This window comes from Nelumbo lutea, chromosome 1 (genome assembly GCF_056320005.1).
Source record: "Nelumbo lutea isolate HS-2025 chromosome 1, American lotus-T2T, whole genome shotgun sequence".
Classification (NCBI taxonomy): Eukaryota; Viridiplantae; Streptophyta; class Magnoliopsida; order Proteales; family Nelumbonaceae; genus Nelumbo; species Nelumbo lutea.
Genome location: NC_142684.1, coordinates 44,656,109 through 44,681,020, shown reverse-complemented (window position 1 = coordinate 44,681,020; position 24,912 = coordinate 44,656,109). Strand labels below are relative to the sequence as shown.

The 24,912-nt window shown below is 40.8% G+C and overlaps 1 protein-coding gene across 3 annotated transcripts; it reads left to right on the top strand.

Moving 5' to 3' along the window:
* The first annotated feature begins 2,390 nt into the window (after positions 1 to 2,390).
* On the top strand, positions 2,391 to 10,375 carry LOC148874478 (protein NRT1/ PTR FAMILY 4.1-like). Of its 3 annotated transcripts, none has more exons than XM_088967040.1 (6): positions 2,391 to 2,649; positions 2,833 to 2,949; positions 5,711 to 5,928; positions 7,547 to 7,951; positions 9,085 to 9,173; positions 9,345 to 10,375. In XM_088967040.1, exons 2-6 carry the CDS (start codon positions 2,856 to 2,858, stop codon positions 10,084 to 10,086), a joined length of 1,548 nt encoding a protein of 515 aa, XP_088823166.1. In that variant the 5' UTR covers positions 2,391 to 2,649; positions 2,833 to 2,855; the 3' UTR covers positions 10,087 to 10,375. The 3 variants fall into 3 exon arrangements, with proteins under 3 accessions (XP_088823166.1, XP_088823168.1, XP_088823169.1); XM_088967042.1 differs by having other exon boundaries at positions 2,426 to 2,649; positions 2,847 to 2,949; XM_088967043.1 differs by having other exon boundaries at positions 2,529 to 2,649; positions 2,843 to 2,949.
* The last annotated feature ends 14,537 nt before the right edge of the window (positions 10,376 to 24,912 follow it).

Below are 24,912 nucleotides of genomic sequence, written 5' to 3'. Positions count from 1 at the left end.
AGGTTCCCATAGCACATCCCTGTCATGTATTGAGAACATTTCCTAATGATAATATCAGAAATAATGATGTCATCATTGAGAGATGTTTCTAATACCGGCACGACGATGTGCTGTGGGACATTGTGGGGGGGCTGATCTGAACTCCAAAAGTAATAGCTTCCTTTCAATACTTGAATTAAACTTGTTTGTTTAAATTAGGCCTACTTACTTTGACATGGGTAGTCGTTTAACCAAAGCCCCAGTTTAAGAAAAGAATATGAGGTTTGAATTTTCTTTTAACAGTCAATTCGGGGAAAGATTAACACAAAACAACCGCATTGGGAGAAAAAGCAATGGAAACGCACCTTGTACAAATGCAATTTGAAAACAACTGGGAGCCGATCCAGAAAATCTCCCTGGGGAAGAACGATGTCTCCTTTCCAGATAGTCTCATTCTCTGTCACTAATACTGTACAAGCAAGGGTGTCAATGGGCCGGTTTTGGATTGGACCCCGTCTAGTCCAAAATTAATTTGGACGGATCAAAAAGACAGTGGATTGGACCAATCTGGTCCAAAGTATTTATTAGATTGGACTGGATCTAGTGTGACTGTATAAATTTATATTGGATTTGATTGGATTAAGCCAATATCTGATCCATTGATATAAGATAAGAATATAGGTGTCAATGGACCGGGTTTGGGTTGAAATCAGTTTAAATTAAAATGAATTTAAACAAATTGAACGGTTCGAATATTGAATTAGACTGGTCCAAAATGGTCCAAATTATTCATTGGACAGGATTGGACATGGTCGATTTGTAATGGACTTACATTGGACTGTATCGGGTTGGACCAAATCCAGTCCAATTGACACCCCTATGCACAAGTATCCAAAATAGGGAAGACTCTCTATAGTCATATTTTCCATAGAATCTCGTCCCTACAGGGAGGAGAATGAGGTTGTTTTGGTAGTAGGGAAGAAGGGAAAGAGAAGCAAACCATTTTGGCAAATTTCCTTAGCTGTAAGTAGGTTTTTGTCAAGTTCTCTTCTGTATCAAGATTTTGAATCCTTGAGATAAAGGATGATGTAGCTTAATGGATTTGGTCGAAAGCACTGCTTACTTGGTTCAATGAGACCGAGGGCTGGGTAGGAAAAAGGGAGGAAGGAGAGAGAGTTAAAGAGAAAGCAGGGAAGGAATTCACATTTGCAGCCCACAACATATCCTAACCGTGAATTGGAAACAATTCCCACCGATGACTTCGGGAAATGTTCCCATGCACGCTGAGATGTGCATGTGGGGCGTTTTTGGGGTGCCCTCTGTTGGGCGCAGATGTGATTACAGAGAAAGGAAAGCACTCCTAGGACATATTTGGACCATTGAGTCAGTCAACCCAAATCTTAAATGATTTGGTTTGGGTGGATCAGGTGGGTTGGGTCGAAAATTGTCACCCTTTTCACACGTGTCACACCAATATGTTTTGGGAAAATTCCCAATCAGTACCCTCTACTTTGGTTTGAGTGACAATTTGATCCCCAAACTTTAAAATGCAATAATTCAGTACTCAAACTTTCAAAATGTGACAATCTAGTAAGGAACATTCAAAGTGTGACAATCCAGTACCTGCAGTTAACTGGTCCATTAATTAGTCGTTAAGTGATATTTAAAAAGTAAAAAATGCCCTTTTAATGTCATCTAATTCTTTTTATCAACCATCCAAACATTGACAAAAAACTGAACACAGTCCCAAATCTTAGCCTTTTCTATTCAAAAAAGTTCCTGACTGTTAGAAGAATCTAGAATTTGGGACTGTTTATTTTATTGTCAATGTTTGAATGGTTGATAAAGAGAATTAAAAGACATTCTTAGGGCATTTTTAACTTTTCAAATGTCACTTAACGATTAATTAACGGGCTGGTTAACAGCAGGTACTGGATTGTCACATTTTAAAAATTTGAATACTGAGTTGTTGAATTTTAAAACTCGGGAAGCAAATTGTCATTCGAGCCAAAATACAGGGTAAAGATAAGAAAATTTTCCATATATTTTGCCATTGTACTAACTATCAAGAAATAGCTCCTAAGAATCTGATAATTATTTTTTTCCCACCAAAATAAAGGGCACGTTAAACCACATAATGGAAGACTACATGGTAGACCCCATTCAGTTCTTCCAGCAGTTTACGCAATTAATTGAGGTCTTCCCATGTCCAAAATAGACATCTGATTGGGTATTCTTTGCCTTTACTTTATTTGGGTTTTGGATGGTTTTACGGAGAGGTTGGACAGCGAAACATAACCAATGAGGCATCATGAATGATGCAACTATCAGATTAATGCCAAATAAGGTTTTTATGATGATGTATAGGACTTGGATCTGCTATTAATTGCATTGGTTAATGCACAACCCTCACTTTAAGGATTATAACTTCTTTCTACCGTTTCAAACGCAAATGTATGGGCTCCTTTATCCTCTGAAATTTGGCCCAACTTACCCTTTGACATTGATTTTCTCTCTTATCCTTGCATTTATGTTGTTCCTATCTTTTAGTCCATATATACCATCTTTATGAACAAACTTGGCTTGCATCTCCTTCCACTTATTTCATCTTCAACCTTCTCCATGCTTGTTATTTGCATCAATTTGTAAAGTTTCTAGGTTTAATTGTTGGTGGGTGGAAATCCTCCTTCATCCTTGTTATTCTTCTTTGTTTTTCTATACACTTTTTAAATACATGGAAAATATAGGAAAATGTGTCTATATGTTTTTTTTTTTGGTTAATTTGTTATCATTGTTGTTATCTGATTATTTTATTTGGCTTTTTTTTTTTTCCTTTCTAACTTTTGTGGTCAGTTTTTTTAAGTTAGGTACTTGAAATGGAAATTGAAAGTGATGAATTTACTGACTGGAGAGGCAGAAGTATTCAATCAAGAAAGCATGGGGGAACCAGAGGTGCTACGTTTCCTTGTGGTAAATAAGTTTATTTGATTTAGAGAAGTTGTAGGTTCTCATGAAGCACATACAATTCATGTTGATAATAAGCTTAAAAGTTCATTTAAATAAAAATACAGCATGGATGGAGAGAGAGAGATCTTTGGTTTCCAAAAGCTTATCAATCTTCATTACAATCACTGGGGTTTTCTTCAATGTGAATTGTTTTTCCTTTTGAGAGTTCTATAAACAAATTAAAACAATTTGGTTTGAAAATAAATTAGTTCTTAAAAAAATGAAAGCATATGCTTAGTTGTATATGTTTTTTTTTTTCAAAATTAAAACCAAAAAACACTTTCTTGAAATTCTGGTTTGAGCAACATGTTTTCACCTAATGATCTCTCATCATGTTTCATAAATAATACAATATTTATATTCTGAAAACACATTCTTAAATTATTTCTTATTACTTAAACTCATATCCTTTAATGTGGTCTCTACTCCAAGACATTCTAGCCATTTCAACTTGCAAATTTATCATAAAAATCTATTTTTCTAAATCAATTATCTACTTGTAGAAGGTGAAGCATGAAGTGTGTTCACATATTGGATTACTTTTTGACTAGAGACAGGATATGATCTTGTGAAAGCGAAAAACATGCGAACATGCTTAGAGCATGACATAGCCACAGAAACATCTCTTGTATTTGTATGTTAAATTCATTAGGCTGAGTTTGGAAGGAGTATAAATGCAAATATTTAGAGTGCAAAACCTTATATTTTATATTATTTTGTATGTATTTACGCTGTACATATTTACATTTGTACTCCTTCCAAACTGAGCCTTAAGGAGATGTGTGCTCTTATAATGTTCAGACACTTTTTTTCTTTAAGGGGATCCAGGTTTGTATTTGCTTTTTTTATAACTAAATTATAAGTTATATTAACTATTAATTAAAATATCATACAAAAATTCTGGAAAAAAAAACTTGGAGGAATTTAGAGATTCAAACTGGATTGTTTCAATCTGAACCGCTAAGACTTCGTTAAACTTTGAATGGGCCCGAACCCAAATCTGAGTCCAGTGTAATTGAAATTCTTCAAATAGGACACCAAATTTGCACTTCTAATTCCCCTTGTTGGAGGTTAAGAAGGTAGGTCTGGAGGCCTATTTGTTAACCCTTCACTTCAAGGTTGCTGATGTTATCACTTATCAGGAACAGAATTAAGACTGTTCACAGCTTATTCTAGATTACATTAGTGCTGTAATGTTCAATTTTCATGTTCCAAAGATATTCTTTAAAAGGGCTGTGAGATTGTTCTTCACATGTTCCAAAGATATTCTTTAAAAGGGCTGTGAGATTGTTCTTCACATGTTCCAAAGATATTCTTTAAAAGGGCTGTGAGATTGTTCTTCATTTGAGTGGATGTGGAGAGTTGTTACACCTCGGTTTATCTGGTCTAGAAAAGAAAAATTAATTGTTTTTGTTTTGAAAAACAAAACCATCATCTGTGACTGGGCAAAGTAGGTTTATTGGAAAACATGCCGTTAATTCAAATGCCAGAAATTTGGTTAATTACTCCAAATCCACAGCCAAAAAAAGGTCGGAACCCTGATCAAGGTTTGACAAAAGTTTCTTAACAAGCAACAACAATATATAATAGCAATGAACTAGCATACTATGAATAAGGATCCATTAGTGGTATTCTCATAGTAACTGATTCCCTCATTAATATCGGGCTAGCTAATGGTGAGACAATGTAGGTCTTGGCTCCCTTTCTTGAATGAATTTAGACACAGTTGAATTAATTTTGAAGCCCAAAATTGGTCCATCTGCTACCATTTAGCAAGCTTCAGAGTTCAGCCCAATAAATTACCTCCGCATGGTGGAAGATAATTGTTACTTTTAATCCTATTCTGATCAGATGAATGGTCTGGACTGCAAAACTTTTTCTTTATGTTGCCAACGTGGTTTTCTTTGGGCCGGGATAGACTGTGAGCCTTGAAGACACCACTGTCACAGTTTTAACAATTTTTGCCCATGGATGGAGCCAATACCCAATTGGGCCATTTGCTCAAAAGTAGGTTGGGCTAAGTTAAGGGTCTATTCGTTTTTTTTTTTTTTTTTTTTTTTTTTGTGTGGGGGGGGGGGGGAGGTTTATAGTTCAGTCCAGGGTGGACCTAAGATTTCTAGGGGTGGACTGAATCCTGCCTGTGGATTGATGCTAAATTCACGGGCAGGATGTGATTTATCTGGGGGGGTGCTACTAATAGACTAGGAGGGGGCTGCAATTCAAATTTCTGAGATGGATTGCAGTCTATTTATCCCTTTTTTTTGTATTTAATTGTACGCCTAGATCTCTCCATAGGGGCCATAATTCTTTTTTATTTTTTTGGGAATAGCACAGCAACATACTATTAATTATGGTTCAAAGTTTACATTGGTGCCCCATAGAGCGCGCCTCACAGGTGCCCCACGTACACATCTCAGCATGCATCGGGAACATATTCCATATTTGTTATAGGGAGATGTTCCCGATATACGGTTGGAATACGGTTGGAATGGGCTGTGGGTGCTGGTGGGGAACGCTCCGCTGGAATAAACCAGCTAACATACTAACTGAGCCACTGCTATTCCATTTCATCAAAATTACTGATTTTAGGAGCTATGCTATGTAGGATGATCATTTTTTTTTTCTTTCTTTTTGTTTGTTTGAATGAAGTGTTAGGTGTGCTTGTGAAGTTTAAACAACATTCTAATTTTTTTTTTCTTTTTTTACATTGAATGGCTCTATGCAGTTGTAGAAGTATTGGAAAACATGGTGTTCATTTCAAATGCCTCAAACTTCGTTACTTATTTCAAGTCTTCAATGCACTACCCGATTGCACAGGCTGCAAATATGGTGACAAATTTTATGGGAACCTCTTTCTTGTTCACAATATTTGGCGGCTTTTTCTCTGATGCTTTTGTCACAAGGTTCTGGACCTTCAACCTCTTTGGTATACTAGAACTAGTGGTAAGCTTATATCATCATTTGGTTTTCTTTTATCTGGCTTGTAAGGCTGTGAACTGTGTCTGTTCATCCAAATTCAAATTCATCAGTTGATGCAATTGAAGACCAATTTGCATCATCCCCTAACAGAGGTTGTCTGCCCAAATAAACGAGGAAAAAATCTATGATGCGGAAAAGATATGGTATGGGAAGAGTTTTGACTAATCAAAACCCACCCATGAATTTTGATAAATAACACCTAATTGGTTAGAATGTTTATGATTCCAATTGATTGATCAGAAGTTTTTCAGATATCATATCTTTTCCATATCATAGTTGAATCCACAAATGAGAAGGGTTGTGTCTTTTGTAATTATTGTGGACAGCTCACACTCAAGCTTTTGCCATGCTCTTACAAATACCAATCTTGAATTGTCACTTCGTTCTCATGTGAGGGCATTTTTTCTGAAAGTGATGCGCCATGCCATAACCCCGAGTGTGGTGAAAAATGGGCAAAGTATGAACAGAATAAAATTCATGTAGTTGACCCCTATGTAGTTGGAATTAGTGGTGTCAATGGACCAGTTTTGGGTTGGACCCCATCCAAATTAAAATTGGATGGATCAATGAGACTTGTTGAATTGGACCAGTTCAGACTTAATGGTTCAAAGTAGACCTATTCATGAGTTGGGCTTCGGGTTGGGTCCATTCCAATTTTGGTAAAAGCCAAGCCTAAACCCGGCCATGAACATGTCTAGTCCAAAGTATTTATTGGATTGGATTGGACTTGGTCCATCGGTAATGAATTTATATTAGATTAGGTTGGATTAAACCAATATCCAGTCCATTGATAAAAAATAAGAGTACAGGTGTCAATGGACAAGGTTTGCTTTGGAATCAATCTAAATTAAAACTAGTTTGAACAAATTAGATGATCCAGACATTGAATTGAACTGGTCCAAAATTCCAAATCCAGTCCAGTTGACACAGTTGGAATAAAGCCTAAATGATAGTGATGATGATTGTTTTGAGTGTTTTTCAAATTGAAAAATGAAAAGAAATGGCTATTTAATGTGTTGCTTTGTATCTTTGCTATTTCTACTTGATTGGGGTTTGTCAATACAAATTTGTGAGAAGTGCTTTTTAAATTGATCAATACAACTTAGCATTTCTACCTGCAAAAGTTTGGGGTTGTGTCAAGAATACAATTTATTAGTTAAAGTAAATATTTTATGTGATATGATATTAAAAATTTGTATTGACCAACCCCAAATGTTAGACGCAGAAGTGACAATGATATCAAACAAACACTTATGTGGTTTTCTTATTAAGGTGCTGATGGTGCTTTATTCTTCTCTATCTTATATGATTGAACACAATTCGGTTTTCCTATCCACATCTCACTACAGCTGTACATTCATGAAAGATGAGTTCACATCTCCGCCCTACAACACATCCCCGCCGTATATTGGGAGAATACACACCGGGGATGTGCTGTGGGGTATTGTGGGGTGGAGATGTGGTCTCTGGGGAGATGCTCCCAATGTACAGCACAGCTGTAGGGTAATGTGGGTAGGAGATCTGAATTGGATTGAACACGGAAAATGAAGATGCTAACCCTGGTGCCTGGTGCCTGATGCAGGGACTAATCATTCTCACAATCCAAGCACATAACACACAGCTTCAGCCACCTATGGGCCGAAAGCCATCCTCCTCACAATCTGCCATGCTTTACACAGGGTTGTACGCCATGGCCATAGGTGTGGGAGGGGTGAAGGCCTCCTTGCCTGCCCTTGGTGCCGATCAATTTGATCCCAGCAACAAGAGGCTTATTTCCAGCCTCTTCAATTGGTTCTTCTTTTCGCTCTGCACAGGAGGCCTGTTAGCAGTGACTATCATGGTCTGGGTCCAAGAGAACATAGGTTGGAACTGGGGTTTCAAAATCTCGTTGATGGTCTTCTGTCTTGCTCTCTGTATCTTCTTCATTGGATGCCCATTCTACAGATGTAAACGTCCGGGAGGGAGTCCATTAACTAGGTTTCTCAAGGTAAAGAACATGTTAACCATTCAAAGCCATGTTTGGATGAACAGGCTTCTGAAAAATCCATTTCTTAAAATGAGCATTTTGAAAAAAAAAAAACGTTTTTTTTTCTTTTTTTATGTATGGCTGGAGGCTGGTCATTATTTTTTTTCTTTCCCAAAATAGCTTCTTGCAAACATTAAAAGCTAAATGGAGTTTTTTTTTTCTGCTTTTTCAAATGGGATCTTTAATTCAAAAAACCCATTTAGAGCATTTTCATGAAAAACCAAACAATGTCTTTTTGACTGGCTTTTGGCTTCCCCTAATTGAAAATTAAGCCCAAGAAGCCCATTGGAGAAGCACTCCCAAACGCGTCCCAAGTAACTTTGGCTATACCATCCAACTGGGTTTTCTAACTAATGGGCTGCCTCTAGGCTGGATCTCTATTTGGGCCGTTCAAGCTCAATACTTTTGAGTTTTGACCATGTAAATGAAAAGGATTTCCACTTTTGCTAGAAGCCTTAACCTACGCAGAAAAGCTACACAAATTTTACCTCTTATCTTTTTTCTCTTCAGTCTACACCATTAATACCATGTGCTGCACACCTACCTTGCTGTTTGGTGATGACAAAATACATGAACATAGTAAATGTACCTCAAAATTAGGTCCAGTTGCAGCAATGTCAGTGTCATTTATGAATTATAGATATGAATAAATATTGAGCCCATCATGAATTGGGCCTGAAAAAGTAGGCATGGGTAGGGTCAACAATATGAAACTTGAGCAAGCACGGCCCATGCTTGGCTAATTTGAGAACGTCATGCCAAGATGGGCAGCATTGTAGCCATAGGTCTTCTCCATCTGCCATTGGCATTGAAGGCCCATTAGCAATTCACAATTCCCAATTCTTTAAAAGGAAACTCCTTTTTTTTTAGTTTAACACGGTGTATTTCAAAATTTGTATGACACATCACATCAAAATTTCAATCAATCACATACAGATGCCATTATAACGTATTGCTTTATTACGGTGGTCTGTTGCACTAATTTCCATAGAATGCACCATTGATTTTGCCAAATTTTTTTTTATTGGGGATATTAATAAACACCCTGCAAAATCATTCTGTTTTTCCGCTTTGTTCCTCCTTTGTTGTTAAAGGTACTTGCGTCTGCAATTCGAAACCGGAAAGCATCCCCCCAGGAGAAGAATCAGAATGAAGTCGATGGGAGATCTCATAACAAGTTTAGGCAAGTCTCCTCGTCTCTCTCGTTGTGACTTGTGAGATTGGATGGCCCATTTGTTGAATAATAGTCCATATTGGTTTTATCTAATGAGCCCCATTTTATTCCAACTGAGCATGATGAAGGCCCATCAAACAAATTTTCTTGCACACTGAAGTGAGAGAAAAATACCTGCAGGTTTCTAAACAAAGCCTTAGTGGACAACACCATTAGTTCTGCCCAAGTTGAAGAAGCAAGGACCTTCCTTGGCCTTCTTCCCATCTTTGCAAGCACAATCATGATGAATTGCTGCTTGGCCCAACTACAGACCTTCTCTGTGCAACAAGGAAGTATCATGAACAAGAAACTTTCTCGTGGTTTTGAGATACCAACACCTTCCCTTACTGTGTTCCCACTCACAATCATGCTTGTTTCCATCCCCCTATATGAGCGTATGGCCAGTTTGTTCTTCAAGAGCTCCTCTCCTAAAGGTTATGAACTGCACCCTCTCCGCCGGATCGGTACAGGACTCGTGCTGGCGTCTGGATCAATGGCCGTGGCCGCGGTGGTGGAATCTATGAGGCGCCGCGCTGCGAACAGGAATGTCACATTGTCGGTCTTCTGGCTGGTCTGGCAGTACCTTCTGCTAGGCTTCTCCGACATGCTTACGCTTGGCGGTATGCTCGAGTTCTTCTACTCTGAGGCGCCTGATAGAATGAGAAGCATGTGCACTGCGTTGTCATGGTGCTCAACCTCCATGGGCTACTTCCTCAGCTCTGTGCTTGTTTCAGTTGCCAACTCTGTGACTCAGAAGTTTGGAGCTGCTTGGCTGGGAGGAAACGATTTGAATCACAATCGTTTGGACCTCTTTTACACACTTCTCTGTGTTCTGAACTCTCTCAATTTCCTCAATTACATGTACTGGGCCAAACGATATTAGAATCTGTGGAGGAGAACAGTTGTTTGTGTTTTTGTTGAGGTACATTCTGTGATGCAAACATGTAGCTTCAACAGCAAGATTATTAATTACATTCTTTGGGCCTAGCTTGTGATCTGCAATGAACATGTGCCTAAACAACCTACAAGATCAAAAGTAATGCCCAGAGGCCAAAGGGCCCGTTTGATAATGACTGAAGTGTCTGATTATGAACTAAATGACTTGTTACTTTGGTTCAGGGAAGAATGCTAATACCAATATGTATGGTTCAAATACAAGGTTTTGTTTTGTATTATGTACTCTTCCCAAACTGAGCCTTTATTTTTTATAGCATTCAAGGGTAATAGGGTATGATAATTAACCCAATTTGAGTTTTAGATATTAAGGCTGCATTTATTTGTGGTACTGATGGTTCAGTTTTATCATTTATTTGCTTTGTAATATATATGATTTGCACTCCCATGCAAAATTTGCACTTTTTGTTTCATAAAAACTCACTCATGGTGCAAATTTTGCTTCTCAAAAATTGATGCAGAATTTGCACTGCTTTCCTCTTACCTCAATTCTCTCTCATATGAAATGGGGACTACATCATCTTGTTTCATGCCTCACTCCTCAACAAATAGCCCTTCTCCTACCTCTATTCCCTTTCATAAAAAGCGGAGACAACATTATTTTATTTCCTACAAATACGGAATTAATTATTTCAATTATTGACTTCATTATTTAATTAATTATTTAAAATTAATGTTTATTCAAATAAAATAAATACATAATTAATAATTAATTATTTCAATATTAAATATTTATTTAACATTGTTTAATCAATATTATGTTATTATATGATTACTATTAATTATTAATAATACTTAGATTTTAATTAATATATAATAATTAATTTTATTTATTATTGTTTAATACTATTGTAAACTGTTTAATGTTAATTAATTACTTAAATTAAGTACATAATATTGCTTTTTTTTTAGATTCTCAAATAATTACATTTATTTATTAATTTATATTATTATTGACTAGTTATTGGTGGGTTGAACATTTTGGATATTTTGATCAATGAATTTCCCCGTGTCTTCCACAAATTAATTCATTTTTTATTCCTTTCCAATCATTTCACATTTTCAAAGAAAATATTACCTATAATTGTACTTTCATGAGTGAAATTATCCATTGTCATTTCTTAGAATTCAGCATTTAGATCTCAAAATAATATTCTTTGCATTTAGATGTCAGAAAAACCAAAAAATCACAACTTTTCACAATGTTAAAGATGAATTACTTGTTAAAGGTCAGGGGTTAGAGATCAGTGCAAACAAACATGCCCTATGTCTAAGTGTGGAGCCAATATATATGTCGGTTCATTCCTAAATTTGAAAATTTCCCACCTGATGTAACCGTTTCTGGTCACGTACCATTTTTTGTGATGTATAAATTTTTTTGGCTAAGTACCTCATTATTTGACCCAGTGGTGACGTGCCTTGGTGATGAGCTACTTGGTGGCGAACTCCATGGTGGAGAACTGCCTGGTGGCGAGCTCCCTAGTGGAGAGCTACCTGGTGGAGAACTGCCTGGCGGCGAACTGCCTGGTGGCGAATTGCCTGGTGGTGAATTGTCTGGTGGACTCGTCATTTGACTTACTCCTAGGCGGCCCGCAACTCGAAGGGTGGTGGAGCTCCCTGGTGCAGCGCAACCCGACTACCCTCTGCATGAGGTGATTTCCTCTCCTTTGTAGGCGGTGGGAGCTGAGAGACCTACGAGAATTGAATCAGAGGACCCGGGGGTATTTTCCCTGCAAGGACTCTCCGATGCCTAAGTAAGCATTCTGATTACAGAGAGCTTGGAGAGAAATGAGAGAGCTAGAGATCAGGGGTTACCATCCTTTTTTCCCCATTTTTCTCTCCGCTTTGGGGGGTGAGGTCTTTATATACCAGAGTCCTCGCAGGTTAGGTGGGTGAAAATCCTCCAAACGGTAAGACTCGTCACATCCCGTCAGAACCGGGGTACGATGGTGAACTCCTCGAGGTCTTCAGGCTGGCGCTTGTGTCAGGCGGCCAGGTTGGCGCTTGGGCCAGGTTGTCAGGACGGCGTCTGCGTCAGTCGACGGGTCGGTGTCTGGGTCAAGTTGTTAGGTCGGCGCCCGTGTCAATCGACATGTCAGTGTCTAGGCCAGGTTGTCAGGTCGGCACCTGTGTCAATCGGCGGGTTGGTGTCTAGGCCAGGTTGTCAGGCAGGAGATCTTCCTGTGATATGCCAAACTACTCCTATGCCGAGCTACCCTACAAGTGGCGAGTTGCCCGGGGGAGCTATGCCGAGCTGCTTGTGGCGAGCTCTTTGGTGAGCAACCGAGCTCCTTGGCGAGCTCCTTGGTGAGATACTGAGCTCATGGGGTATGCATGCCGAGTTAATCAGTGGGCGTCTTATGGGCAGCTAGGTCGGCCAGGTCGGATCATGTGCCAGGCCAATCCAGGTCGGCCAGGTCGTGCAGGCCACGCCAGGTCCCGCACAGGCCACGCAAGGCCGTGTGTAAGCCACGTGCAAGCCGCCCGTAGGCCGCGTGCAGGTCGTGCCAGGACGGCCAGACCGGTGCCCGGGTGGGATACCAACTTGGTAAGTTGTTGCCTGGGTGTTTGCCTAGTTGTCACGAGGTGCCACATGTCGCAATTTCATTAGAGGGCCAAATCTGCCCTCATCAATTGTCCCCCACTTCCGAGCTGAGAGTAACTTAGCGAAGGGAGTAGATTTCTTTTGGCCCATAAGTCGATGAGCTAGTAAGTGCTGATCCAATTCTTCAGGCTTCGGGAGTTGCCTGTATGTGGCGAGCTGCCAGTAAGGCAAGGGGGTCTCCGCCAGTTCAGTAGTGTAGCCCTTAGACTTTGGGCGATTTAAGATTCACTTTTGCTGATTTTGCTCCTGTTGAGGAAGCGACTGGATATTTAGCAATAGTGTGGCACATAGGCTTTGGGAGTGACTCGTAGTCTACTCTTTTTGACTTTTGCCTGTGCCAGAGAGGCGACCGGGTCTTAAGTAGTAATGTGGCTCGTAGGCTTTTGGAGTGACTCGTAGTCTACTCTTTTTTTACTTTGCCTGTTCCAGAGAGGCGACCGGGTCTTAAGCAGTAATGCGGCCCATAGGCTTTGCCTGTGAGGTGTCGAGCTATGATTGTGCTGCATCAGCTTCGTAATGCCGGTCACCCACTCCTACAAGAAGCTACTAGGAGCTCGACCTTCGGGGTCAGTACTACTAACTTTAGGTCACCAACTATCATGGGAGCCTTGGAAGGCTCGACCAGTAAGGGCACCTATGTAGTCTGTTGGCCGCCAACTCCCGCGGAAGCCACGAATAGCTCATCTTTTGTAGGGGGACCTTGCAGAGAAGACTGATGAGGCATTATCTGAATTGAAAGTAAGGTTGGTAGAGCTACTTAGTCTGTTAGCTCCCTGCATAGTCTTTGAGTTCATAAAAAATGTAAACTATAAGGCGATAGCTTCAATTTCTAAAAAGTGAGGACTTAGCTTTGGTAAGATGAGAACTTAGCTTTTGTAGGATGAGAACTTAGCTTTTTGTAGCGTGTTCCCATAGACGGCGCCAATTGATGTAACAATTTCTGGTCACGTACCATTTTTTGTGATGTATAAATTTTTTTGGCTAAGTACCTCGTTATTTGACCCGGTGGTGACGTGCCTTGGTGATGAGCTACTTGGTGGCGAACTCCCTAGTGGAGAACTGCTTGGTGGCGAGCTCCCTGGTGGAGAGCTACCTGGTGGTGTACTGCCTGGTGGCGAGCTACCTGGTGGCGAACTGCCTAGTGGCGAGCTCCCTGGTGGCGAACTGCCTGGTGGCGAGCATCCTGGTGGCGAACTGCCTAGTGGCGAGCTCCCTAGTGGTGAACTGCCTGGTGGTGAGCTCCCTGGTGGACTCGTCATTTGACCTGCTCGTAGGCGGCCCGCAACTCGAAGGGTGGTGGAGCTCCCTGGTGCAGCGCAACCCGACTACCCTCTGCATGAGGTGATTTCCTCTCCTTTGTAGGCGGCGGGAGCTGAGGGACCTGCGAGAACTGAATCAGAGGACCCGGGGGTATTTTCTTAATGGGGACTCTCCGATGCCTAAGTTAGCATTCTAATTACAGAGAGCTTGGAGAGAAATGAGAGAGCTAGAGAGCAGGGGTTACCATCCTTTTTTCCCCATTTTTCTCTCCCCTTTGGGGGGTAAGGTCTTTATATATCGAAGTCCTCACGGGTTAGGTGGGTGAAAAGCCTCCAAACGGTAAGACTCATTACATCCCATCAGAACCGGGGTACGGTGGTGAACTCCTCGAGGTTGTCAGGCTGGCGCTTGTGTCAGGTGGCCAGGTCGGCGCCTAGACCAGGTTGTCAAGGCGGCGCCTACATCAGTCGGCGAGTCGATGTCTAGGCCAGGTTGTCAGGTCGGCGCCTGTGTCAGTCGGTGGATTGGTGTCTAGGCCTGGTTGTCAGGTCCGCGCCTGTGTCAGTCGGCGGGTCGACGTCTAGGCCAGGTTGTCAGGTTGGCACCTGTGTCAGTCGGCGGGTCAGTGTCTAGGTCAGGTTGTCAGATAGGAGATCTTTCTACGGTATGCCAAACTACTCCTATACCGAGCTACCCTACAAGTGGTGAGCTGCCCGGGGGAGCTATGTCGAGCTACTTGTGGCGAGCTCTGCCGAGCTACCTGGCTCCTTGGCGAGCTCTTTGGTGAGCTACCGAGATCCTTGGCGAGCTCCTTGGTGAGATACCGAGCTCGTGGGGTATGCATGCTGAGTTTATCGGTGGGCGTCTTATGGGTGGCTAGGTCGGATCATGTGCCAGGCCAATCCAGGTCAGCCAGGTCGCGCAGGCCACACCAGGCCCGTGCAGGCCACCCGTAAGCCACGTGCAGGTTGTGCCAGGCCGGCCAGACCGGTGCCCGGGTGGGACACCAACTTGGTAAGTTGTTGCCTAGGTGTTTGCCTAATTGTCACGAGGTGCCACATGTCGCAATTTCACTGGAGGGCCAAATCTGCCCTCATCACCACCTATCCTATTTATTGCAAGCAATTAATTGTTATTTACATATTTATTGCAATTCTCTAAATTTTAACCACAATTAATGCTAAAAATTTCAAACCCTATATAGTAATGATAGTTGAACTAAAGTCTCTTATATGATATGCAAAAACAGTTTTATCTCCGCAAAATCATTACTGCTACACTACACTACATTTATTTTAATAACAATGATGTATGTTAGTTAATTTAACTATTAATTAAGTCAATTCTATATATAGACTTCCAAATTAAGGTTATGTTTGACTTAATAGAAAATAAGAGAGAGAGAGGGGAATTTACTCAAGAGTATATATCTTGATAATTCATGGTCCATATAAAATATTAAAGTATATATTTCTTATATGTTTGCTAGGCCGAGGCAGGTTCTCTATAAACACGGTCCTCACTGAATTGCTGCTTGTGCTGGCTAACCGGGATAATGCATCGGCCTCAACATTCTTAGATCTTGGAATTTGTCTGATGAAGTACGATTGGAAGCCGTGTAGAACCTCCCTGGCTTTGGCAAGGTAGGCGGCCATGGTGGGGTCGCGAGCTTCATAATCGCCGGTTACCTGGTTAACCACGAGCTGTGAGTTGTTGCAGATGACAAGGTGCTTTGCATGTACTTCGTTTGCTAGCATGAGTCCGGCTATCAGTGCTTTGTATTCCGCTTTGTTGTTGGATGTCGTGAACTCGAAGCGGAGCGCATACTCCAGCTTCGCTCCGCCTAGTCCATATAGGATGACTCCAACACCACTTCCTTGCTGATTCGATGAACCATCTACATGGAGGATCCAAGGCTCTTCGTCCCAAGTTGACTTCATTCTAATCGGGGTTGGTTTTGCACTGGTGGAGGCTTCCTTCACGTACTTCATTTCCATCAGTTCGGGCATTGTGGTGCTGAAAGTGCATTCTGCCACGAAGTCAGCCATGGCTTGGGCCTTAATCATCGTTTGGGGTTCGTATTAAATGTCGTATTCGCTGAGCTCTATAGCCCACTTCGTCAGCCACCCAGATACCTCGGGCTTGAGCAGTACTTGCCTTAGAGGCTGATTGGTAAGGACAACGATCGTGTGGGCTTAGAAGTATGGCCGAAGTTTCCAACCTACTGTGATAAGTGCATATGCCAGTTTCTCGATCTCTAGGTACCTAGTCTCGGCATCCTTTAAAACGTTGCTCACGTAGTAGATAGGTTGTTGGACCCTTTCTAATTCTTGTATTAGTACCGAGCTGATTACCTCGTCGCTTGTGGAGAGGTACAACTTTAAAACATCCCCTCCTCAGGCTGGGTTAAAACCGGGGTGCTGGTCAGGTAATTTTTAGTTCATCAAAGGCGGGCTAGCATTCCTCAATCCACTCGAAGTCTTTACTTTTCTTAATGGCCTTGAAGAAAGGTAGGCAGCGATCCGCTAACTAAGACATAAAGCGGCTCAGGGCAGCTATACGACCATCCAGCCTCTGAACTTCCTTCAATTTGCGAGGTGGGGTCATATCCAGGATGGCCTTTATTTTTTCAGGGTTGGCTTCGATGCCACGTCGGCTAACTATGTAACCTAGGAATTTTCCCGAGGTTACACCGAAGACATACTTGTTCAAATTTAGTTTCATATTATACTTGCGCAAGATTTCAAATACGCACTGCATGTCACTTATTAAATAGTTTGAAAGTCGGGTCTTGATGACCATGTTGTCTACATAACATTCAACTTTGTCGCCAATCAGTGGCTCAAAAATTCGATTTACAAGTCTCTGGTAGGTCGCCCCAGCATTTTTTAGCTCGAAGGGCATGACCTTATAGTAGTACAGGCCCAGTTCGGTAATGAAAGCCGTTTTCTTTTCATCGGCGGGGTCCATCTTGATTTGGTTGTAGCCCGAGTATGCATCCAGGAAACTCAGCAACCCATGCCCTGAGGTCGCGTCCACTAGACAATCAATTTTGGGGAGTGAACAGTTTTTCGGGCAGGACTGATTCAGGTCGGTATAGTCAATGCACATGCGCCATTTACCGTTGGCCTTCTTTACCAGAACGGGGTTAGCCACCCAGCTTGGGTAATGGACCTCCTTGATGAAGTCGACCACAAGAAGTTCCCCGACCTCCTCATCGACTATCCTCCAACGTTCTGGGGTGAGGTTGCGTTTCTTTTGTCTAATGTGCCTGACTAAGGGATCAACATTTATCTTATGAGTAATTATTTTCAAGTCTATGCTGGGCATTTCTGCCGCGGACCATGCAAATATGTCTAAATTTTGGAGTAGGAAACTTACCACCCGAGTTCGAAGGGGTTCCACTACTGTTGCTCCAATTTGGAGGGTCCTGGTCGGGTCTTCCTTTGAAGTTGGGATGGAGACCATCTCCTCGATCGGCACAGCTCATTCTTCAGGGTATTCCACGGGCCGCTCGAGCTCAACACCTTCCGTCAGCTTGGCTTTCCCTTTGAGGACCGCTACGTAACACCTTCGGGATTCGAGTTGATCACCTCAGGCTACTCCTATGCCGAAGTCTGTAGGGAACTTCATCGTTAGGTAGTAGGTAGACACCACGGCACGGAGCACGTGGGTGATGGGCCTTCCTATAAGGGCATTGTATGGGGAAGGCATAGCTACCACCAGGAAGGTGTTGTCAAATTTTGCGACGCTAGGCCATGTCCCGATCTCTACAAGCAATGAGATTCGGCCGAGGGGCCTAACTTCCTCTCCACTAAAGCCCACTAGAGGGGTGCTCGCGGGCTGGAGGTCATTCTCCCGGAGCTGTAACTTGTCAAAGGTGCTTCTGAAAAGGATATCGACCAAGCTTCCTGAATCCACCAAGACACGTCTGACCTCGAAGTCATTGATCTTCATCCTTATGACTAGCGCATCGCCATGGGGGTACCGGACTCCTCGCACATCGTCCTCGGTGAAAGATATGGGGTTTGTAGGCCGTGGGCGCTTCGGCGGGTTCCGTTCTTCATGCTCCAGTTCACGGACCAAGGTCCTCCCTGCCGCTGAGGTGCAGCCCGCAACGATGGATCCGCCGGTAATTGTGTTGCTCGGCTCGGGCGATTCTTGTTGCTCGGCTCACCTATTACTAGACTCGGGGGCATTTCTCCTCTGCTCCCCCTACTAATCTGCGTGGCTTTTACTACTTTTTTGTACAAAATCCTTTAAGTACCCACGGCGGATGAGTTTCTCAATCTCGTCGCGGAGACTTTTACAGTTTTCAGTACTATGATCGTGGTCTTTATGAAAATGGCAATATACATTCTTATTCCTGGTGGCGGGGTCCTCCTTCATCCGGGGTGGCCACCTTACCAATGGTGCATCTTTAATTGTCATTAAGATTTCCCCTCACCTTGCATTGAGAGGGGTGTAGTTCATCCTCTCGACTGGTGGAGCTCGGGGGTGCCAACCTGACTTGTCTCCCCTGGCTGGGGACTTGCTCTTCTTCCTCTCACTGCTTCCGTAGTGTACCTTATCATCGTCTCTCCTCCTCTTCTCCATTGGGGCTTCAGCCTTCTGGTTCATTTCTTCTTCAGTCTCGATGAACTGGTCGGTGAGCTTGAGGAAGGCGGTGATGTCCTCGGGATTGTTCGCTACCACATGCCACTTGAACTCCCTGTGAGTGACTCCTCTTTTGGCTGCGGCGAGTCTCACCGCAGGGTCCAAGTTCGGCATCGAGAGGCAGGTGTCGTTGAAGCGCTTGATGTAGCTCCAGATGAACTCTCCCTCTTTCTGGACATTGCTGAGAAGGCTTTCCTATGACCTCAGACACTTCTTGCTAGTGATGAAGTGCGAGGTGAACGCTTGCACGAACTGCGCCCAGCTCCTGATTGTCCCGGATGGGAGATTTCTATACCATGTGCGCGCTACTCCTCTAAAGGTCGTGGAAAAGGTGACGCACATGCATGCTTCGCTAGCTCCGACGAGGTGCATCTGGGACTGAAAGGAGTCCACATGGTCATTCGGATCGAACGACCCATCGTACTTGCCCAGAGGGGGAATTTTAAAGCCTTTCGGCATGGGATCCGTTAGGAGGTCAGGAGAGAGGGGAGATGGTACCAAAATTAAAAATGTTCCTGATTTTTTTAATTTCTATATTTTTTGCATTTTATTATTTAATTGTAACAAAATGGATTGGCCCATTCGACCTGAAATGGTTTAATTTCTTACCACTACGTAGATGAAAAAACTATTTTTTTCAAGCAGATTTTAAAAGTATGTTTTTATATTACTGGAATTATTAATTTATTATATATGGATTTAATTAATAGAATTTGATGATGAGAAGAAATAAAAACACATTAAATATATGATTCAATGAAAGTGAATTCAAATTAATACTTTAAATGTTGGATTTAATGAGAAGAAATTGCATACATTAAATATCTTATAATTGTCTTTTTTTCAACTCATTTAATATTAATATTTGATTACCCTTTTACCCTCATTTTTTATCAATAAATTTAAAAATGGAAGGATAAATTTTCTGATAAAAAATTCCAAAAATATTGTTGAAGCTATTTACGCTTTTTAAAAGAGTACAGATTTATAATCAAGATCATATTGCCCTTGCCATTACACTCTTTTATATAGATATTTTAAAACTTAATCCCTATATTTGAATCATTTGTATGGCATTCATATCCCACCTTAAATTCATTCGGTATCTTCGACTCGCAATTTGTGGGTAGGGATGTGAAATTGGCCTAATTCCTTGGAAACAACTCAAATCATGCCCTCTTTTTTGGACATGTGTCAATGAACTAGTAAAATGAAAACCAGATTCTAACGAATGTTTAGGACCCTGACGGGTGTATGACGTCATAATCTCGTCATGTCTACGTAGTAGCTTGGAAAAAAAGAATGATGCTATATTATCACTTGATAATGATAATGCGCTATTTTCCGGGTCTCTGTCTCAAATCTCAAATCAGTGCAACATCCATGTGCTCCCACCACTCGCGTTGTAATTATTGATGATGTGCAATTCGGCCATTCTTAGCTGAGGTTTCTAGTTGGCGACGAGCAAGAGATATCTGCAAGAAGGACGAAGGGACCCGGGGTTGAACACTTGGCGAGGACTCTCCAATGCTTAAGTTAGAATTCGGTAGCGAGCTAAGAAAGAGAATGAGTATGCAAGAAGATGAGATCTAGAGAGTGGTGAATATGCGATACATTTGCCTCTGAGGAGTCAGAGTGCTTAAATACTGGCGTCTGACAGGTTCAGTGGGATTGATTCCAAATCCCTGCTGTGGCGATCCGCTATCAGGTTGTACCTCGGAGTGGCTGACCATTACTGTCAAGGCCGAGAGCAGGCAGGCTACAATGACCATTGCATGGTATGGTCCCGCCAGCTGGGGGGACAACTTGTAAGCACGACGCCACCAAGCGGGAGACAGGGGCGCAGCCTTCTGAATTGGCAGGCGCTGAGCCGTTAGATGAGGGTTGCGGGAGCAGTCTGGCAGGTACGACTTTGTCAGATGAGAAGCTTCCCATAGAACGTTGAGCCGCCCCGTAGTGAGCTACCCTGTGACGAGCTACTGGTGGCGTGCCGAGGTGGTTCTGCTTGAGGTGAGTTGTCTTCGAGGCGGCCTACTTGCTTGGGCATGGAGTGATCTCGTTGTTCCAGTTCGTGAGCTAGGACGAATTTAATTCGGAGTGCAGCTCGGGACATCGGCGTGCTCGAGCTTGCCCCGTGGTGAGCTGACACTTGTTGAGCTGTCACCTGTGTCGAGTCATGTCCACATACCGATCCACCTATGCCGAGCTGTCGTATATGATGAGTCACGTACACGTGTCACCTAGTCAGGAGGTTGGGTCAAATCACCCTTCATCAATTATATGATGTTAAAAATGTTCCTAATTTTTTTAATTTCTATATTTTTTACATTTTATTATTTAATTGTAACAACATGGATTGACCCGTTTGACCTAAAATGGTTTAATTTCTTACCACTACCTAGATGAAAAAACTATTTTTTTCAGGTAGATTTTAAAGTATGTTTTTATATTATTGGAATTATTAATTTTTTTATGTATGGATTTAATTAATAGAATTTGATGATGAGAAGAAATAAAAACACCTTAAATATATGATTCAATGAAAGTGAATGCAAATTAATACTTTAAGTGTTGGATTTAATGAGAAGAAATTGCATGCATTAAATATCTTATAATTGTCTTTTTTCAACTCATTTAATATTAATATTTGATTATTCTTTTGCCGTTATTTTTTATCAATAAATTTAAATATAGAAGAATTAATTTTATCCTAAAAAATTCCAAAAATTGCTAAAGCTATTTGCGCTTTTTAAAGGAGTATAAATTTATAATCAAGATCATATTGCCCTTGCCATTACACTCTTTTATATATATCTTTTAAACCTGAATTCCTATATTTGAACCATTTGTATGGCATTCATATCCCACCTTTCCCTCGTTTTTAGACATGTATCAATCAACTAGTAAAATGAAAACCAGATTCTAATGAATGTTTAGTACCCTGACGGGGTGTATGACGTCATAATCTCGTCATGTCTACGTATACGTAGTAGTTTGGAAAAAAGAAAGATGCAACATTATCACTTGATAATGATAATGCGCTATTTGCGCTATTTCCCAGGTCTTTGTCTCAAAGTCTCAATCAGTCCAACCTCAGAGCAAGACCCATCTGCTCCCACCACTCTCGTTGTAAATCTCATTCTCACAATCATCTTCATTGATTGGTACAGGGTCTTTGCTTCTCCAAGACTCCATTTCTACCACTTTTCATTCAGGCTTTTTTTTTTTTTTTAACCTTTTCCAATGTTTTCTTGTATGACTCATGAACTCGGGCTTGGGGTGGAGTGGGAATCTCATTTCCCATTCCCGACACCGACTCCAGTCAGGGATCCTTCTTAATCCCATCTTTATCCCCGCCCCACCAAAACAATTCCCATTCTCAATTGCATGGGATCGAGGAAATTAAATAGCCATGAGGAATGAGAAAAATTGATTATCATCCCTAATCTGAAGTGCTGGTTAAACTCAAAACAAGTCAGCTGTTAACGTGTATTGTTGAAAGTTTAATGCTTAATCACTTACTAATCAGTTTACTAATTAATAATCAGATTATTGTTTACCTACCCACTAAACCCAAAAACTTTATTGGGTTTGGTCACAGGGCATTAGTCATCCGTGGGAATTGGGTTCGGCTTGACAATGTGAGAGGGGACAAGAGTAAAAAGAAAAAGAAAGAAAAAGAAAAAAAAATGAAAGAAAGTCAGCCTGATGGATTTGACCCATTTCACGCAATCAAACTGTTAATTAGATACCGTGACTCAAACGCTCAAATAATGGAATTGGAATTTGCTGCTCACACGGTAGTATAGGGTTAGTAAATGTGTGTATAATTTAATTTAAAGTTTACTTAGTAATTAAAAATTAAATTAAAAAAAATTAATATAGGTTTTGAATCTTTATAATTGGCAATTTATTTTGACCTATTTTATTTGAAATTCATTATTAATTTATGTTTTTTAATTTGATTTAAGATATTAAATGAGATTTTGTTGGTAAACAATAACTCACTTTATTTGGTATTTACTATTTTTCTAATAAATCTATTTTGAGTTATTTATTTCTAAAAATTAAACTAGGTTGCTTCATAAAAGTTAAATTAAGTTTGTAATTAATAAAATATTTTCTTTTTGAAAAAAATTATTTAAAAACAAATGTGGGTTTACTGTAATCTTTTAATGAATCCCACCATTTATATTTAATAGACTATGAATAAACATGTGTTAAGCTAATAAATAACTGTCTATCGAGAATATTTAAGAATGAAACCATCAACGTTTTGAATTCTATTTCTTGAATTAATAGGATGCCATGTGTTTGAATGGTGGTAATAGGCTATGGGCTTTAGCAACAACTTATTAGAAAATGCCACATGTCTAACTTTCCAAAAAAATGAGAAGACCACATGTTTGGTAGTGGGTTGTGGGTTTTAACACGAATTTCTTAGAAATTGTCACATGTCTAGATTTCTAGAAAATGAGAAGACCACTTGTTTGAATGGTGGTAGTGGGCTGTGGGATTTAATAGCAATTTTTCAGAAAATGCCACATATTTATATTTCTAAAAAAATGAAAAGCCCGTGTGTCTGAATATGGGGGCTATAGCCTAAAGACCTTCATTTAATATATATATATATATATACCCCATGAAAAAAACGCATAAGTATAAAAAGTGTTCCCCATTGATGTAATTTTCCTAAAAATAGTTGGTGTAAATGGAGTTGCTTTGTGCTGTACCTTGAATTTCTGGTTGCCACCCACTCCATGACCCGACCCGCATTTGTAGAAAAAAATCCAAAGAAGGGAAAATTTATTGAGGGAGAAAACTCAAAGGGGTCCCAACCCATATGGGTCCCTCTGGTCTAGGGCTTTCCAACACTTTGACAGATTGAGAGAAAAGGGTTTTGGGTGTGCATGGGTGCCAACAAATTGAGAGTTCACATGTGCTATCCATTGTTTGCTGTGATGGGTTTCTGCTCAACAGGCTGAACCGCATTAAATCTCTCTGTGCTCTGAGTTGCTCTGATTTTCATTTTCTCTCTGTTTCCTTGTTTGCCATTCAATTTCAGATCCTAGGGTTGCCACTTGCCATTCCACAACAAGATGATAAGTAAATATCTGGCATTTGCTTGCCACTAAATTTGCTCTGTGAAATGTTATTGGCTCATCTAGATCTCTCTCTACTTCAAAAATTTCCCTCCTCAACCTACTGGCTCTCTCTTATTTCCCATCAAACTAAAACACAACCCTTATGTAGATTACTATAAACTAGCAAAATTTTTTTTCTCTACACTAATAGGCTATATATTCACTGTTGTTGAGCCTAAGAAGTAAGAACCATATTGTTAGTGGTTTGTTTTTGTTATTTAGGTGCTGTTTGTTAATATTCCAAATGGAACGTTTTCGGTGTTCTGATAACCCAAAAGAAAAAGAATATCTGAATATAGAACTCCTAGGAATGTAATCTCAGAAAGGTGCCAATGGGTTCCTACGTGTGGAGCCCAGTTAAGGTAGTGTTTGTCTGTTTGATAACTGCTGAAATAGGTGTTGAAAGAGGAATGCCAAAACAATTTCGAAATTTAAAAAATCACCACGGTGTTCTTGCTTCAGCATTCCATAAATTTCAAATCTTCTCTAAGCACCTAAAAGACTGATCACCAATATTCATTCTCCAATTGGGTATCCAATAATCGAGATTGGACATGAGACTGATCCAATCTTTATCAGGGGGGTGTGAGGATTTGTACAATTTAGTGCCTATTGACACCCTCATCACAGCAAGTTTCTTATAAGAATCTGAAATACAGAAGAGGACAAGAGGACAAGAAAAGGAAAGAATGGGAGCATTCAGCAGGAATAAAATACAACATTCAAACAAGGTGGCGTTTGGCAGTACATGATTTTTTTTTTCCCTCTGTTCCCTCAACAATAGAATTGTCCCTTTGGAGAGTTAAAACATTGTTCTAAACTTCCAAGAGTCGGCAATTCAAGAGCAGGTGATCTACAGTTGAGAGAGATGTTTTGGGTTACCACCAAAAGTTGGCAGGAAGAGTGGATGCATTTGTTTAATGTTTTTCTCAACCAACTTTCTCCCCGTGTACAGCTAACAGAAGTTCTTGCTTTAATACAGTAGGTGAAGACTACCAAGTTTAAGAACATTTGATGAATCAAGAGAGAAGGATCTGCGCTCCCAAAATTCCATGGCCCCAAAATTTTTTTGGTTGATATAATACCAAAA